The 16,360-nt window shown below is 37.9% G+C and overlaps 1 protein-coding gene across 2 annotated transcripts in view; it reads left to right on the top strand.

Moving 5' to 3' along the window:
- nhsl3 (NHS like 3) overlaps positions 1–14,472 on the top strand; it is a 60,982-nt gene extending 46,510 nt beyond the window's left edge. The window contains exons 1-7 of one of the 2 annotated variants that reach the window (XM_063014442.1): positions 2,641–2,698; positions 5,894–6,049; positions 7,599–7,639; positions 7,722–7,866; positions 8,740–8,847; positions 8,943–12,413; positions 14,072–14,472. In XM_063014442.1, the coding sequence (XP_062870512.1) occupies positions 2,641–2,698; positions 5,894–6,049; positions 7,599–7,639; positions 7,722–7,866; positions 8,740–8,847; positions 8,943–12,413; positions 14,072–14,109 (4,017 nt within the window). In that variant the 3' untranslated portion in view covers positions 14,110–14,472. Of the gene's footprint in view, positions 1–2,640; positions 2,699–5,893; positions 6,050–7,598; positions 7,640–7,721; positions 7,867–8,739; positions 8,848–8,942; positions 12,414–14,071 lie in introns of those variants that run through there. The other variant, XM_063014434.1, reaches the window with a different exon arrangement.
- The last annotated feature ends 1,888 nt before the right edge of the window (positions 14,473–16,360 follow it).

Here is a 16,360-nt window from a genome sequence, read left to right as displayed (position 1 = left end):
TCTGAGCCAATTCTTCTTGGGTCCTTGACCAGAGCCAAAATCAGGGTCTGTGCAGCGCAGAGGGTGGTGAATAAGAGGCTGAATAACTGATTCAAGAGTATATTCCTCTTGTTATGCTAAAATAGTTCACAGCTGTTTAAAATAATGGCTAATAAGACACAGACTGCTGACAAATGCTTAACATTTTTTGTAACTCTTTTTTTGTAAAAAGGTAAAGAAAAACATAATGTAATGTCCTATAAGCTGTTTAAGAACATCAGTCTTTTTGCTAAGACCAATCACAGTTATAGAGTTTAGGTGTTTTGGCCACACCCATTTCTAACAATCAATTACAGTGGACCCTTGGGTTACGAACGGTTTAACATACGAACATTTTGGGTTACGAACAATCTTTTTCAACTTAACGTACGAACAAATTTCGGATTACGAACCGAAATTCGCGAAACACGTGACGTCCTGAACAAGTTAACTCCGACCGTCTCTCTCTCTATATATATATACAGTGAGCGGACAGTGTTTTTTTGGTGTTTTCTTTATATTTTGTAAAATTCAACATTAAAATGGCCTCAAAGAATGTGCAGAGGAAGCATAGTGCTGAGAAAATGAATCTATTACATTTGTTGTTGTATAATTACTCCTGCCAGTAGCTGTCACTGTGTATCAGAGAGAGGGGACAGTGAGTGACAGAGAAGAAGGAAGTCGCTGAGTAAAATATTCTTTCTTTCATGCAATTACATCTACAAAATACAACACTATTGAAATAAAGTAGGAAACAATAAAGAAATATGAGAGTTATTGTTGTTTCTGGTAGCAAAGCAAAGCAATGTTAATACAGATCTGGTATGATGAGTTTGGTGTACTCATATAAACACCTGTGACCTGCACAAAGCTATAATCTCAACCCAACTCAACATCTTTGGGTTCAATTGGAATGTAGATTATGAGGCCTTCTTGTCCGACATCAATACCTGACTTCACAAAAGATCTATTACCTGATTGGACAAAATTCTCTCATACTCCAAAATATTATGGATAGCCCCAGAAATGTAAAGGCCAATACAAACTCAAAGCATGGACAACTCCTTATTAATGCACTTGATTTTAAATCAAGATCAGAATCTTTATTTATTCGCCAAGTACCAGGTGTACAAGGGATTTTTCTTGGTGCAAGTGTCAACATTTAGATGTAGTAAAATAATATAAAAAAAAGGTATATTATATAAACATAGACATTTATCTAAACATAAATACACTACACTAACAAACTTTAAGTAAAAAGCAAGAGAATTATGGCATGATATATACAGATGATACATATGTACAGCAAGTGTGTTAAAGTGCATGTGCAGTAGTTTAAAACAGAGGGATGTAGGAATGCTCCCTGTTTAGGAGGGTGATAGCTTGGGGAAAGAAGCTGTGGAGGTGGCTAGCATATGATTTTAAAAGTAGTTGAATTAAGCCACTGCCTATAAGCTCATAGACATAGTTGGCTTTTCTGAGTTGACAGTTAGCAAAGAAAATAATACCATATGAACCGAGAAAGCACGATCAATTTCACTTTGATTTGGGATCAAAATCAAGATCCCCAAAGGGCTTTTTTTAATATGTGAGACTCCATCTGGAACTGGCTTGTAACTCACTTTCTTGCTTACTCACATTTAGCAGACAGAAGGGGAAACTATCTGCACTATAGTAGTTTTTGTATTTGTTGAAGCCATTCCAACTTCTGCTTTACATTTACATTTTTGGCATTTAGCAGACGCTCTTATCCAAAGCGACTTACAGTATGTGATAGTACATTGTCTAAGCAAATGAGGGTTAAGAGCCTTGCTCAAGAGCCTTGCTCAAGGGCCCAACAGTGGCAACCGGCAGTGGTGGGGCTTGAACCAGTGACCTTTTAATTACTAGTCCAGTACCTTAACCCCTAGGCTAGCAGTGGCCATGTGTACTTGATCAGTTAAAACAGCATGTGTGTTTTGTTATGGTAATTGAAATCCATTGATGAAATGGTATGGTGGCTTTGCATATCAAACCCTAACATTAGTTTATCATAGTTAATTATGGTCAATGATCAACAGAGGGAATTTAACAAGTACTGATCAAAAAATGGCTAAGCAAGGCATAACTCAATTTGCATACTGATACAGCCATTGAACAGTTTGCAAACACACAGAACCGCTAGATTAAATTACTAACTATTTAATAGAAATAGCAAGAGCTATACATATGGAGTATGCATTAGACCTAAAAGTGACTCTAATTAGGGTTTAGAGGAAAAAATGAGAAAATTTGGTCCTGATTAGGAAACCGGACTCCAAGTTCAGTTGGAGTGATCAAAGGGGGTTAAACCCAGCCAAGCTTCTTAATGTTTCACGGGCGGTTATGTGTGACAAAGGGAGGGGTTGTTGTGAAAAGAAAGGAGGGAGGGCAGAAGTGGCAGAGAAAAGGCAGCTGGGATTGATGCTGATCTCATTGTGTCCGATTAGCTTATCCGTTATCAGTCTGGGCAACTCGGCTACCTCACAACATCAGTTCAGTTCAGTGGCTGGGAACCATACCAGGACTGTATCTCTCAAACTATTATTGGCTTTTGCTACAGTGATAGCATTTTAGGACTTCTAGAATCTTCACAAAGCAGAGATGGTGGTTTTTCTTAGTAAAAAGTTGAGATATCTGCTGTCAGTCTTCAAAAAGAAGGGTGAGTAAGAGTTTTTAGGTATTGTCATGAAAGAAAATGGGCATCTAAAATGCATGTAAATTAGATGATGTAAAGAAATTAGGCTGTTTGTGTCAATAGTTCACACATGTAGAGAAATAGTGAATAAAACAACATTGCCAGTTTTAAAAATCTATATCCAAAATGTTGAGTAAAGTTGGCCAAAGTGAAGACCTAAGTTTGTATAGTACATGACTCTGCATTGGTTTAAATCTGTGTTTGGAACACTGGGATGCTTTGACTTGCATCATAATCCTGTACCCCAATCCTATTAGAAACTTGTGGGATTACCTGGAACAGCATGTCAACTGCTGAAAATGCACCCATAAACTGTACCTAAAATGCAAACTCAGTTAATAGAAAAGTGGAGTGTAATTGAGAATTACTATGCCAAGTCCTTAGGTGAACAAATGACAATAATTATTAAAATCATTAGCATGTCTATTTTGTGTTAGTCACCTTGTGCAAACTGGACAATATGCAGCTGGCCAATTCACTTGTACCTGTACTATGTGGCCAATAGTACATGAATGCCCGATCTTGTTAGACATATCATTCCAAAACCATTAATTAATATGACAGTAATTTAGAGTTGCAGTCATAACAGCCTCTGCTCTTCTGCAAAGGCTTTTTTATATGACTGGTAGCAATACATGTGGCTGAAACATCAGCACTCAATAATTAGGATGTGTGCAGACAAACAATAGGCAATGTGTTGTGGAGTATACAAATGATTTGTAGAAATAATATTATATACACATCACTGCTTATGGAAAATTTTAAAAGTTACATTCAGCAAGATATTTATAAAACTGCTCATCTCTGTTAGCTCTGCATGGTATCACAATCCACATCTTAACGGTCAAGTTACCTGACACCCCCAAGGGGTGGCTACTAATCAAGCCGCCTAAAAGTTGATATCTGGTAGGGGGTACAGAGACTGTAATAAAGAACTGATGCGATTTCTGAAAGAAAATTCCCTCAGGTTTGCATTCTAATAGCTTTTTCAAAAGTTGTCTTCAGAAGTTGTCTTTTTCCCCCAAAGTGTCTTCAAACTTCGAGAAGGGCAGCTTTTCTACTGTTTCTTAGACTACCCAAAGACTGCTAAAGGTCCTTCTGAAGTTTCATGTTTCTTTCAATCCTCTATTCAACAGTAAGATAACAGTCAGCTTCAGAGCTAATAAGACATAGCCATCTTAGACTAAAGCTTCTAAAAATGTGGACTATTAAATACACTATCAGTAAATCTATTTGCATTAAGTAATCATGAACTAATATATCAGTTTACTTAAAAGGGGTAATACATAGCTTTGAATGCAACCAAATTCTACATTTAAATGATATTTTTGCTGTATTTGTTAGTCTCCTTAACACAAAATTTTTCAAAAAAAAAATGCACAATGATATTTCTATCCCTGTGCGATGTGTACAGTAATGCACTACAATTACTCAGTGATATCTACTTAAATACATGTGCAACCTGTTTTAATGGAGGAAAATTGACTCAATCCATGTGTCTCTTTGTACCATAAGTGAAGAAACAAGAATTATAATTGGATGTAAGTACCAAAATGGTCAAGGCTTCAAGTTCATCTCTAGACAACCTAATGTTCCTGTGTCCACTGTGCAACATCAATAATACATTTACAGCACATTGCAAACTCTAGTCTGGCATTTTATATGTGTCAGCGGTGGGTCCTCCTGAGTCTCCTATGGCACTGTGCTGATCTCCCTAGATGTGGACAAAAGTGAAAGATTTATAGAAGATTGCTATAAAAGATTATTTAAATGGTTGATAAGAACATCAAAAAAACAAATTCAAGATGACCTGCAGACACAGGGTGCAACAGTGTCAGCTCACCCTATCTGTTGTCATCTAAATGAAATAGGACGCTCTAGTAGGAGACTCGGGAGGACCCACTGCTGACACATATAAAATGCCAGACTAGAGTTTGCCAGAACTTGCAATAGAAAGCCACACTCCTTCTGGAAGAACATCCTGTGGACAGATAAGACCAAAACAGAGATTTCTGGTAAAGCACATTATGGTCCCAATGATAAGAACACCGTCCCTATGGTCAAACATGGTGGACGTTTACAGATGTGTTGAGGGTGCTTTGCTGCTTGTGGCACTGGATGCCTTGACTGTGTGCCTGGAATCATGAGATCTGAAGACTCATCTTGGTCAATTTTGAAGTGCAATGTAGGGCCCAGTTTCAGAAAGCTGAGTCTCTACTGATTACTGCTGTTTACAAAAGTTTCATGTTAGTTTCGGGTGAGAGTATTCTGGTGTCCATCTGTTCAATTGCTGCTTCTCCCAATGTTTGTGTTCTTGTTTTGATTGTTTGGTTGATTGTTAGGATTGTAGAGCTTTGAATCCTTACAAGAACTACTTTCACTGGTGTCACACTGTTTTACAGTCCGGCTGTGGGTGTGGCTGCATTTTCCGCTGCTACACTGCTCTGTTTTTTGGCTGTGTGTGGCTGTGTTTACTGCTGCTATCTTGCAATGTCTGTCTTTATTGTTCTGTGTTTTGAAAATTGTAAGCCTACTTAAAAAAATGTGTAAAGCATCCCTAGCATGGGAAAGACGCTAAATAAAAAATGTGGTGATGATGATGATGTCTCCTTCAGAGAGCATGGGTCTTCCAGCAGGACAATGACCCAAAGTATGTTTCCAAAAGCACACAAAATAGATTAAGACAAAGGACTGGAAAGTTCTGAAGTGGCCAGTAATCTGAAGAGTCCAGATCTAAATCTTATCAAATACCTCTGGACAGAGCTCAAAACAGAAGAAGGAAGAAGGCACCCTTCAAATCTGAGAGACCTGGAGCAGTTTGCAAAAAAGTGGTCCAAAATTCCAGCAGATGTTACAGAAAGAGATTGATTACAGTTATTGTTTCCAAAGGACGTGCTATCAAATATTAAGTCAAGGGTGCCAATAATTTTGTCCAGTCCATTTATGGAGTTCTGTAAGGAATTATTTTTTTCTGTTTTTGTGTGTTTATCCAGTGCAAACAAAAGAAATAAACATGTGAATAACAGTGCATGTTCTGAGAGCAATGCAGGGGTGCCAACATTTTTGGCCATAACTGTAAATATTTGACTACTGACAAGTCATTGACTGTGTATATTTGATTCATATAAAATCTAAAAGTGTCTTTCTTTCTCTTTCTAGCTGGGCAAAAGCAAGACCAACAAGGAAAACTGAGCGTACATTACATAGCCTCCCAACATTACCAGGAGAATGTGTTCATTGAGGGTAACAGACCAAAGCATTTGGAAGATCTGCACATAGAAGCACAAGAAGGGCTAAAGATACTACAACAGGAGGGTAAGTATACTTTCCCTTATAGCTAAAAGTGATTGTCACTCCAGCTAAGTCTAGTTACCTCTACACACAGTTAAGGAATTATTTCAAAACTTGCAAAATTTGTGTGATCATTACTGGAATAAATAAATGTACAAAAATCAAAGAACTAATTGTTGATAATGCTATTGAACAAACAACATAAGCACATGCAAAATCTGTTCATGATTTGATTCCCAGTGAATTTTCAGAATCACTATTAGTACATTATGAAGTGTTACCCAGAAGCCAAAAAAAACAGACAGCTACACTTTCTGTATTCTTATGGCACATTTCTTGTGTGTTTTGTTTTATCATGTATGGTTCAGGCCATTTACATAGACAAATATAGAATAGAATGCATTTATTTGTCATATATACATATACAGGTGTACAGTACAACCAAAAATTTTCTTCGCAAATCCCAGCTTGTTTTTGGAAGCTGGGGTCAGAGCGCAGGGTCAGCCATTGTATGGCGCCCCTTAAGCAAACAGGGTTAAGGGCCTTGCTAAAGGGCCCAAGAGTGGCTGCATGGCAGAGCTGGAATTTGAACCTCCAACCTTTCAGTTGTTAGCCCAAACGTCTACCCACTAGGCTACCCCTGACCCTTATAAAATGTAAAATAATATAATATATACAAAAGGATATGTATTATAATACATAAGGAATATAATATATAAAAGATACACTACAGTATTTGGCTAAAATTATGTAGACACCCTTCCTAATAATTAAGATCAAGTGTTTCAGCCACATCCACTGTTAACAGGTGTATAAAATGAATGAAATTTCATCCTATTATTAACAGTTTGGGTATAGCCCTTTCCTGTTCTAGCATAACTGTGCACAATACTTTGATGTGTTTGGTGTGGAGAAACTCCACGGGCCTGCACAGAGCCATGACCTCATCCTCATTAAACATCTTTAGTAAAAGTGGAATGTCTACTCCAAGCCGCCTCGTCCAGCAGCCTCTGACCTCACAAATGCTCTCACAAATCTTTATTAATGTCTATGGCTTTGGAATGGGATGTGCAACAAGCTCATGGTCAGGTGTTCACATACCTTTGGCCATTTAGTGTATGATTTATCTAAATAATTTTTCATTCAGGCTGTTGTCATTCAATCAAAAAGTTTTATGAACTAGTTTTAAGTTGTAAAGAAATGATTGCTGCACTCTAATGCTTTAAATAGTGCTATATTTTTGTTGGTTGATTAAATCTTGAAAAACTTGATCTTTTGTTCTGGTACAAGTCAGTTAAGATGATGTTTTCCAGTCTTATGTCTTTTGACATTGTTAATAATGGTAGGCTGTCACTATAATTGCAAGTGTGATTTAAGGCTATGAGATTAAGAAGATAAAAGACTCTAGTTTCTTGTCTATACAGGCAGAGTTTGTTGCTTACACAATATTTCTAACTATTCCTATTATTACATATCCTTGTCATTTTTGTTAATTGTAAATGAAATGTAATCTTGATTGTGTAAAGTGGGAGTATTAGAGTCCTAATATGAATTTTTCAATGTTTTAATACAGTGCAAAACAATGAACTGGACTTTCAGGATGATCATTCGATTGTAAGTTTGTCTTTCAAAGAACTTTTAAAATTTTTGCTTACTAAATATGCCACATCATATTACTAGTTTGCTTTACGTTTAGTCCACAGCTACTACACAACAAGAAAAAGATGTAAATTGCCTTGTAGAAGATGGACACCTGAGTTTTGACAGCAATGCTGATCAGTCCATCACATCAGCATGTACTGTATCTGCACTGTCCACAAGACCTGTGCTAACACGCCAAGGTATAGAACATAGACTTCATTATTAACTTAATTTACTGCACTTAAATTAATAATAAACATCATGTTTAGCCAGACAGATTTTTTTTTTTTACATAATTAATTACACTATAAAATGTAGTGCCGTTATGTTTACACAATGTGTTTTCCTGTTTTTTTATTTGTATGTCCTAAATAGCCACTTTTGACTATTATAGTAAAATCAATCCATGTATCAGGCTCATTTGGATGTAGTGCATGTCAAATCTTAGCTGTAATATTGAGCGGCCTGGCGCCCACACACACATATCCACACAATTGGCTGTGAATGAAGGAATAGGCAAACAGATTTCTCATTGCTGCGGCAATTGTGACCTCTGCTGGCTGGTTGAGGTGCCTGCATGTGGGATGGTCGATTCATAATGACTCTCCCTGCACTATGCTGCTCTAGGTGAGACCCCATCTCTGGCAGGTGGGAAAGTCAGGGTGGGGGATCTGCAGAGGCAAAGGAAGTTGCACCTGGAATATTGGATACAACTAGATTGGGAGGGAAAGGGGAAAATGCAAAAATAAAATTTAAAAAAATGTAGTGTTTGTGTTTACAGAAATGGACTACAAGGTGTGTAGGGAAATGGTAGTAAGCATTAACTGCAGTATAATAAAATAGCATTAAACTTTCTAGCATTTATTTAACATCTTGGGCTTTTGGACTGAAGTTAGACAACAGTTTTAATCCACCATCAACCAAACATCAATATGCCATGGAACAAGGATGAATGAATTAATTCATTTCCAAAGACCTGTTTTGGTGTGTTTTTGTGGACCAACATCTCACTAAGACACTTTGTGATGGCTTTCCTTGAATTGATTACATTCTTTGATTGATATATTTCTCAGGTTCAACATTTAAGCCTTTGAACAGTGTAAAAAGGCTGGACAAGACCAAAAAAAGAGGCAGACGAACAACTATTATGGGAATCCCGCAACACGTTCAAAAAGAGCTATGTATGTTATGTTCCTATGAACATACAGTGTTTCTAAATGGAAATAGAAATGTGTAATTATCATGAGGTAAAATCATTTGCTTTCATGTCTAACAGGTATGGGAAAAGAGGCTTTACTGAAACAGCTCCCAGCTGGTGAAGATGATGGAACAGTGATAATACCCGTAATTGATGGTGGTGTGTCCGTTACAAGTCATAATGGGGCACGGGTACACCTACAGGATATTGAAGCTCTTCAGGTTTTCAGAGAGGAGCAACTTCTTAAACAGCAGATACAAGCTGTGTATAGAGATGACTCACTTCTAACCAGTAAATCTGGACGACAGCCATTTCTTATGCAGAGACCAAAGTCCTTGGCTGTACCAGAGTTAACAACTGTCTCCACTTTCCTACAAGAACCCCAGGGCCCTGTGATGTCTATCTCACCACAGGCAACATATTTATCCACAATTATTCCCAATGCAATCCTTCCTTCTTCAATAGATGTGATAGAAATTGACAGAAATTGTCACCGACGCAGTGTTTGTACAGTAAACAAGAATAGCTTGGCCTCAGCAAGTCCAGGTTCTTCATGCTCAGAAGGGGGTACTCACGATGAACCACCTTCCACCACTTTCAAATGGAGCGGTTCACAATCATCTGACACTATCGTTTCTAACCCATCTACCATATCTTTTAAAGGATGTGAGCCACCTTCAAATGATGTGGACAAAATGAAGGACGTGACAGATTTAAATGAAGAGCGGTTGAGTCTAAAAAGCTCAGCAAGTTGGTCAAGCTCAACCAGCAAAGCCGCCAGGCAGAGACCGGAGCAGGGGGAACTGAGCAATGCTCAATTGTGCTCTCGTAACCTGTCAATAATAAAGGCTAAACTACCACCAATACCACCACCAAGGAGAACATGCTCTTCACACCATGAAAATCTCACACAAAGGCCAAGAAAATCTGCAAATACAACAGATATTAAATACTTGGGATTCAACGGTGGACGAAAAGACGAAGGACTCAGTGAAAAAGAAGAGACATCAATTTACAATGAAAATACTTCTACCTGTTCTCCAGTCTCAGTATTTTCAGATGATGCCCACTCTCTGACCACCAGTCCGTTCAGTCCTGTTCAAAAGTCTGCTTATGCTCTTAAACCAAATGACTCATCCCCAGAAAATAAATTTGAAAGAACAATGTCCCCTTCAAGTGGATACTCCAGTCAAAGTGGAACACCAACTCACTCGTCAAAAGATATCTGTCCATCCTCGCCAAGAAGGCTAAAGGTCAAACCTCCTAAACCAGAGAGGATAAGTGTGCGAATATCTCCTGTAGTTTCAGTCTCATCACTGGTTTCCATAACATCCACTACATCAGACCAAGCCAGTCACTTTATACAAACCACTGCACCACAGCCATCAAGTGTTTACCTTACTGTAACAACAAAAAATGTGTTGCCTCCTACATCTGTAGCCACAACCTTCAGGGAACTGTTTGACATTCCTCCTCCACCCAAAGTAAAAGCACCTTGTCCACCACCCCCTGAAACCTGGGCTCACAATAAATGCACAACTGAACTTTTATTTGGCCTAAATCCAAATGCCCACAGGCCATATGAGCTTCAGAAACCATGTGAAAAAAAGTCAACACATAAACTTGATGAAAGACAGGCAGTAGTAGAACACCAATTAGAAGAGGCAAAAAATGTTTCCTCAGTAGTTAAAGAACAGGTGACTCTGGATAAGACTCCATCAAATCCATTAATCCAAAAAACAGATGATTTCCTATCTCAAGTTCACCACCAACAACAAAAATTGGACCAAAAAAGCACAGTAACATCATTAACATTCGCTGGGAACAATAATCAAAAACCACAATCACCAACAAAGCAGTTGGATAGTAAGTTATGTCATGATGGTGGTAATGGTTTATCAGAGAGTAACAATTTTACCCCAAAGGCTGAAGAAACATACACACATGACCAATATTTAATCAATCACTGCACTGACAGAGACCTCCCAAATCATAAGCCCACACAAACAGTAACCATAGAAGGTCCTGAGACTATTGAACTCTCTCAGTCTTTCTCACCACCTTCTGAACATCCTCCTCTCTCTTCACAAAAGGAAGAACTACAGTCTGGGATTACAAAGGAACTCTCCATTCTAGAGTCTTCCTGGCCTCCACCACCTCCACCTATGGACGAATCATCTGACTTGGTATTTGAGGGGCATGATGAGATAGACTTCCCTCTTCCTCCACCACCAGTCATGCATGAATCATTTTTAGAAAATCCTGACAACTGCAATAAATCATCATCTGGACCGAAGGACAATGCAATTCCAGAAGAGTGCACTGATGTATCAGATATGGTCAGTAACTCAGAGCAAAACCAAAAGCCACAAATTATTATAAGCACAACAGTGGAGAACATTTTTAAAGAATCGACTCCCAAAATTTCAGAAGACAAACTACTTGATCAATCAGACATCAAACCACAGTCTGCTGAGGATGTCTCACAAGCTGTCACTGATACGGTTTGTTTAAAAACATCAGTGCTTCCTAAAACATCTACATTGCAGAATTTTCAAACGTCACCTCAGAAGATTACTCCTGAACCCCAACATGATCTTTCAAATCCACTAACTCGAGCAGCTAATGATTTCTCACAACAAACAATGACTGAGTCTGCTGCAACCTCCTCAGATGTGTCACCATCATCTGTTCTTTCAGCAGAAGATGAGTCCACTGTTAATTTTAGGAGGCAACCAAATTCAGCAAGTAAAGACAACAAAAGCAAAGAACCATTGTCCAACTATAAATCTGCACCAAATTCAAAAGAGGATGCGAACATTCCCCTGGTCACGCCCTCTCTACTTCAGATGGTACGTCTACGTTCATTAAATGTTGAAGACCAAGTTGCACTCACACAGGATAGCAAAGCTGGCACTGAACCCAGTCCAGACCCAGATCAGTGTGTATCAAACATGGTAACACCACAGAAACCTATTCGGAAATCAGTGCAGTTATCTATAAAGTCATCATCTACTATCCCTGCTCCCTCCATGTGCCTTCAAGAGGCAATACGTATGAAGACGGCTGCCATGTCCTCCAGTGGACTTTCAGCGAGGCCCAATCTATGCTTATCAACCCCCACCACAAATAGCAATCATGACCCTGTAACGTCCCATAAAACACCTGACGATGGTGACCTACATAAGTCTCCTGCCTCAACAGCCAGCTTCATTTTCTCCAAGAGCACAAAGAAAGTTGTCATAGAGACCCCCGCATCTCCAGAGGCCCAGGCAGGTCTCAAGCAGAGTCTTGCCACAGAGCTCATGCAGATTTCAGATCAGACTAAGTCAGTGGTTATGAATGGCACAAAAAAGCCTGTCAAGATCCCTCCACCTATTGCTAAGAAACCAGTTTGTGTACCGATTCTGTCAGATAAGGTTGGAACTGTCACAGCACTTAAAATGGAAAACTCCTCAAGCAAGCAGGAAAACGGAGTAGCAAATCAGCAAAGGACATTACAACCTGCTGGTCAGCAAGCACAATCCACTGGAAACCAAATGCTAGCAAGTAAGAAATAAAAATACTACATTATTCAAGCCCTCTATTCAGATGGTACTAGCTTTACAGGAAGTGATGGGGTGATATAATTATTCCATATTTACTATAAAAATATATAAACCCAAGTGATATATATATCTTTTCCGAAGATGGGATTTGTATTTTCATGCATTAAAATTAAAAAAATTGGAGAACACTTCTTTTTGTTGTGAAGAAATCTTGGCCCACTCTTTTATTATTATTATTTTTGTTGCAGAGTAAAGGGCTTTTGAGAATAAACTACCTGTTTAAAGCTCTATATATAGTGATATATATCACTCTTTTATTATTATTATTTTTGTTGCAGAGTAAAGGGCTTTTGAGAATAAACTACCTGTTTAAAGCTCTACCACAACATATCATATATCGGGTTCAACTCAGAACTCAGTGGATAGACCAATCCTATATCTCAATTTTGTTATTAAGTGGAGGAACTTTTTTTTGCTCTTTTGCTTATGCATTTTCCCCCTTTTCCCCCAATTTAGCATAGTCAATTCGTCTTCCGCTGCTGGGGACTCCGAGACCTTGTGTTCGAGGAAGGTATTTTTGCCTGCGTCTCGCTCCCTCTGATGCGTGCGCACTTCACTGACTCCTTATTCGCCCATACATTCGGTAAATATGCGAGTGCGACCAGTATTCGTGCACGGAGAGCCGCGCACTGATCACCGTGCTCCTCCACTTTCTGTACAGGCACCTTGGGCTACTAACCAGGGTCCTCACATAGCGTCGAAGACCCCACTCACTTTTTCAGTCCAGTCTTTTTCCCACCTGGCAGACTTCAGTGGCCAATTTTGTCTGCTGCAGGCATTGCCAGTTATGCTCGCTAGAGGGTGCCCAGCCGACCGGTAGCAGAGCTGCGGTTCGAACTCGGGAGTTCAGAATCTCAGCGCTGGTGTGCTAGCGGATTACCTGGGCGCCTAGTGGAGGACCTTTTAATGTGTTTCTTAAAGATTTCATTTTTGGTAAAGAGCAGAATTATGGTTTCATTAGTAATTGCATTGCCACACCATCACACAGCCTCTATTTTGACTGCTGGTCAATGATTGTTATGATGATTACTTGTAGTTTATGACATTAGTCCATGGAAAGTTTTAACAAAAGGCTTGTAGGTCATCAAACATATTTGGCAAACATGACAACTCCCCTTTTCCCCTTAGTAAGCCTTAATAGTAATAGGCTATAGTAATAGACCTTTTAATTATAAAAAGCCAATCAGCATGTTTGACCAAAGTGCCGGGTGGCCTTGAGTGTAAAAAATGTCTCTGAACCCAGAAACCAGCACATTACTTGTGCTTCACTGTGCCACAAAGCATGAAAACATGGGCAAATGCTTATCATTTACTCCAGTTCCTATTATACCTCCATGTTATAACCTGTTTTGTTGTGCCTTATGTAGTGCACATAAGTAGGTTGTAGAACTCTATTTGGGACTCAGCCTACCTTGGAAATCACACAGAAACAGGTGCATGTGTAGTAGTTATAATCTGAACAATTTAAAATTGACATAAAGAAGCATATCACACCTGAGAAGCATTTTATACTGTACCATCAAAAACACATATGTCTATTGTATATTACTTCATACTAACAAGCTTCATGTTGCTAACTACAAACATTTTCTTTTACAGGAAGAACAGAAACTCCAAGAACGTTTGAAGTGTCCTAAGCAATGTTTTAAATGAACTGTTTGAAGGATAAAATCAGACAAGAAAACAATAAAAGGGTTAAAGGAAGCAAGGTCAAGCAACCATGGACAATGTAGCCATTGTATTGTAAATGCCTTAGCCTGAATACGGCCTTCATATTTATGCAACAACAAATCAGTTATGATTCCTTTGATACTATAGCTTTAAAATATTTTTATACACAGTATAGTTTTTGGTTCACTTCACAGATTATAATTATTAAAACAGCCAGTTAACTTTGTTAGTTAGTTGGCTGCTGTGATTAGTTAGACGTGTCTGTTACACTTGCACCACCTAGTGGTTATAATGGGTAGTAATCTGTTGATGCATGCTCAATAATCCAGGTACACAAATCCACAAAGTTGAATCAGTTCATCTGGACACAAGTTTGTTGTAGAGAACAAACTTGTGTCCAGATGAACTGATTCAACTTTGTGAATGGGTAGTAATCACTGCTGATTAAAGACGCTGCATGGAACTGCTTTATTGCTTTTTAATGGACGTCAAACTGACCTTTTTTTCACCCCAACCACCCAAAAACATATCTTTTAACACAATTGTGTTCCTACAAGTACTTAATTCCCCATTAAGAGGGATAAAATGGAGTTATAAGGCTTTTTCATGGGCTTAAGATATAGGTTTGTTGGAGTGTTATGAATTACCATTATTATGTACTCAATATTCAGTCAAGATACAGTGCAATGAGAAAGTATGTGCCTCCTAAGCTGCAGCCAAATGCTTTAGATTACTGGGAATGTCTTTCATATCACTAAGAAGAAATTCTGGTTCACTTTATTTGCAGTATTACTTCAATTCAACATTTTTTACCTAAGTTATATATAGTCCTGGTTGTATACATTTTATCTTAAAGTTCTGAAACAACTGACATGTAAAAAACTAGTGAAGTGAAGAAACTAGAAATGGTCCAAATATTTTCTCATGGCACAGTATATGCTTATAAAGTCCAGTTTAGTTGCCATCATAACCATGTACCTATTTGCTCATTTACATAAAAGCAGCTGGCAAACGTTTTGTACCACTGACCAAACCCTGGAAGCAGCTGCTTGACAGTCCAAATTTGTACAGTAGTCATATATTTATATGTGCGTAATGGTAGGAGCCATGCTGCTGGTAACAACAGCGCATGAGTTCCAGACTGGGCACATAGCTTCATATGAACCTAGCCATTGGATGGAGGCAGATACTGTATTAGTGCACCCTTAGTGCCGGTCACAAGCCCAGATAAATAAAACGGTTGCATCAGGACGGTCATCCTGACTAAAAATGTCACATTCACAATCACACAATGAAGTCTTCCTTTAATATAGATATATATTTTAAGTCTAAAGAAAGGGTTAGGGTGACAGCAGAAATCAAGACACATAAGCTGATAGAATCTGTATTGAACACATTTTAAGGAAACTGCTTTGTATTTACGATAATTTTAATTTCAATGCATCAGAGTAATACTGTTTAAACTTGAGATTTTCCCCTTAAAATGTTGATTTAAATGTTTTATTATCGAAAAAAGCACTTTGCAAGCTTTTCTGCACCAGCTTTGATGAAACTGAACAAGTCAGTCTGATTAGTAAAATTGCTATAGAAACTTGCTGCTTCTAATGTTGCTGCTTCTTTATTAATAAACTTGCTTTGACACTTTGAGAACAATTTTGTGTTACATTTTTGTATATTTATGAGTTGACAATAACAACTAAAATCAGTTACAACAATGTATCTTTTACAACCTATCCATCTTTAAAAACGTCCAAACACACCATTTCTTATTTACAGTCACTGAATATTTTCCAATATGCTCAATTATATGCATTTTTTACCCTAATTGAAGTAAAAGCATCAATTCACATTATATAAAACTTGTTGGTGTGATTTTTTTTATACTCACAACTGATTTACACTGTAATTACAAGTCTATTTTTAAATGTTGAAGACTTTCAGTATATAATAGTTCAATATTATTTTAGTATTTTTATCCAGTTAAATAGAAAACACAGCAGAACATCTTATACATACATTAATTTTACAGAGCTTATTTACTTACATTTACAGCATTAAGCAAATGATTTTATTCAAATTGACTTACAATTATGACTGATAAAATGTGTTCTCAGTAGTTAATAGAATAAAGTAAAAAATATCTCATACCTATATACATATACCTAAATGGTAAAACCTGAGTAACCGGTCATTTTGCAGTGTAAAATCACAGGTAAA

The sequence above is a fragment of the Trichomycterus rosablanca genome, chromosome 2, assembly GCF_030014385.1.
Source record: "Trichomycterus rosablanca isolate fTriRos1 chromosome 2, fTriRos1.hap1, whole genome shotgun sequence".
NCBI lineage: Eukaryota > Metazoa > Chordata > Actinopteri > Siluriformes > Trichomycteridae > Trichomycterus > Trichomycterus rosablanca.
Note: the sequence above shows the minus strand (reverse complement) of the source record. Positions and strands in the feature narration are given on the sequence as shown.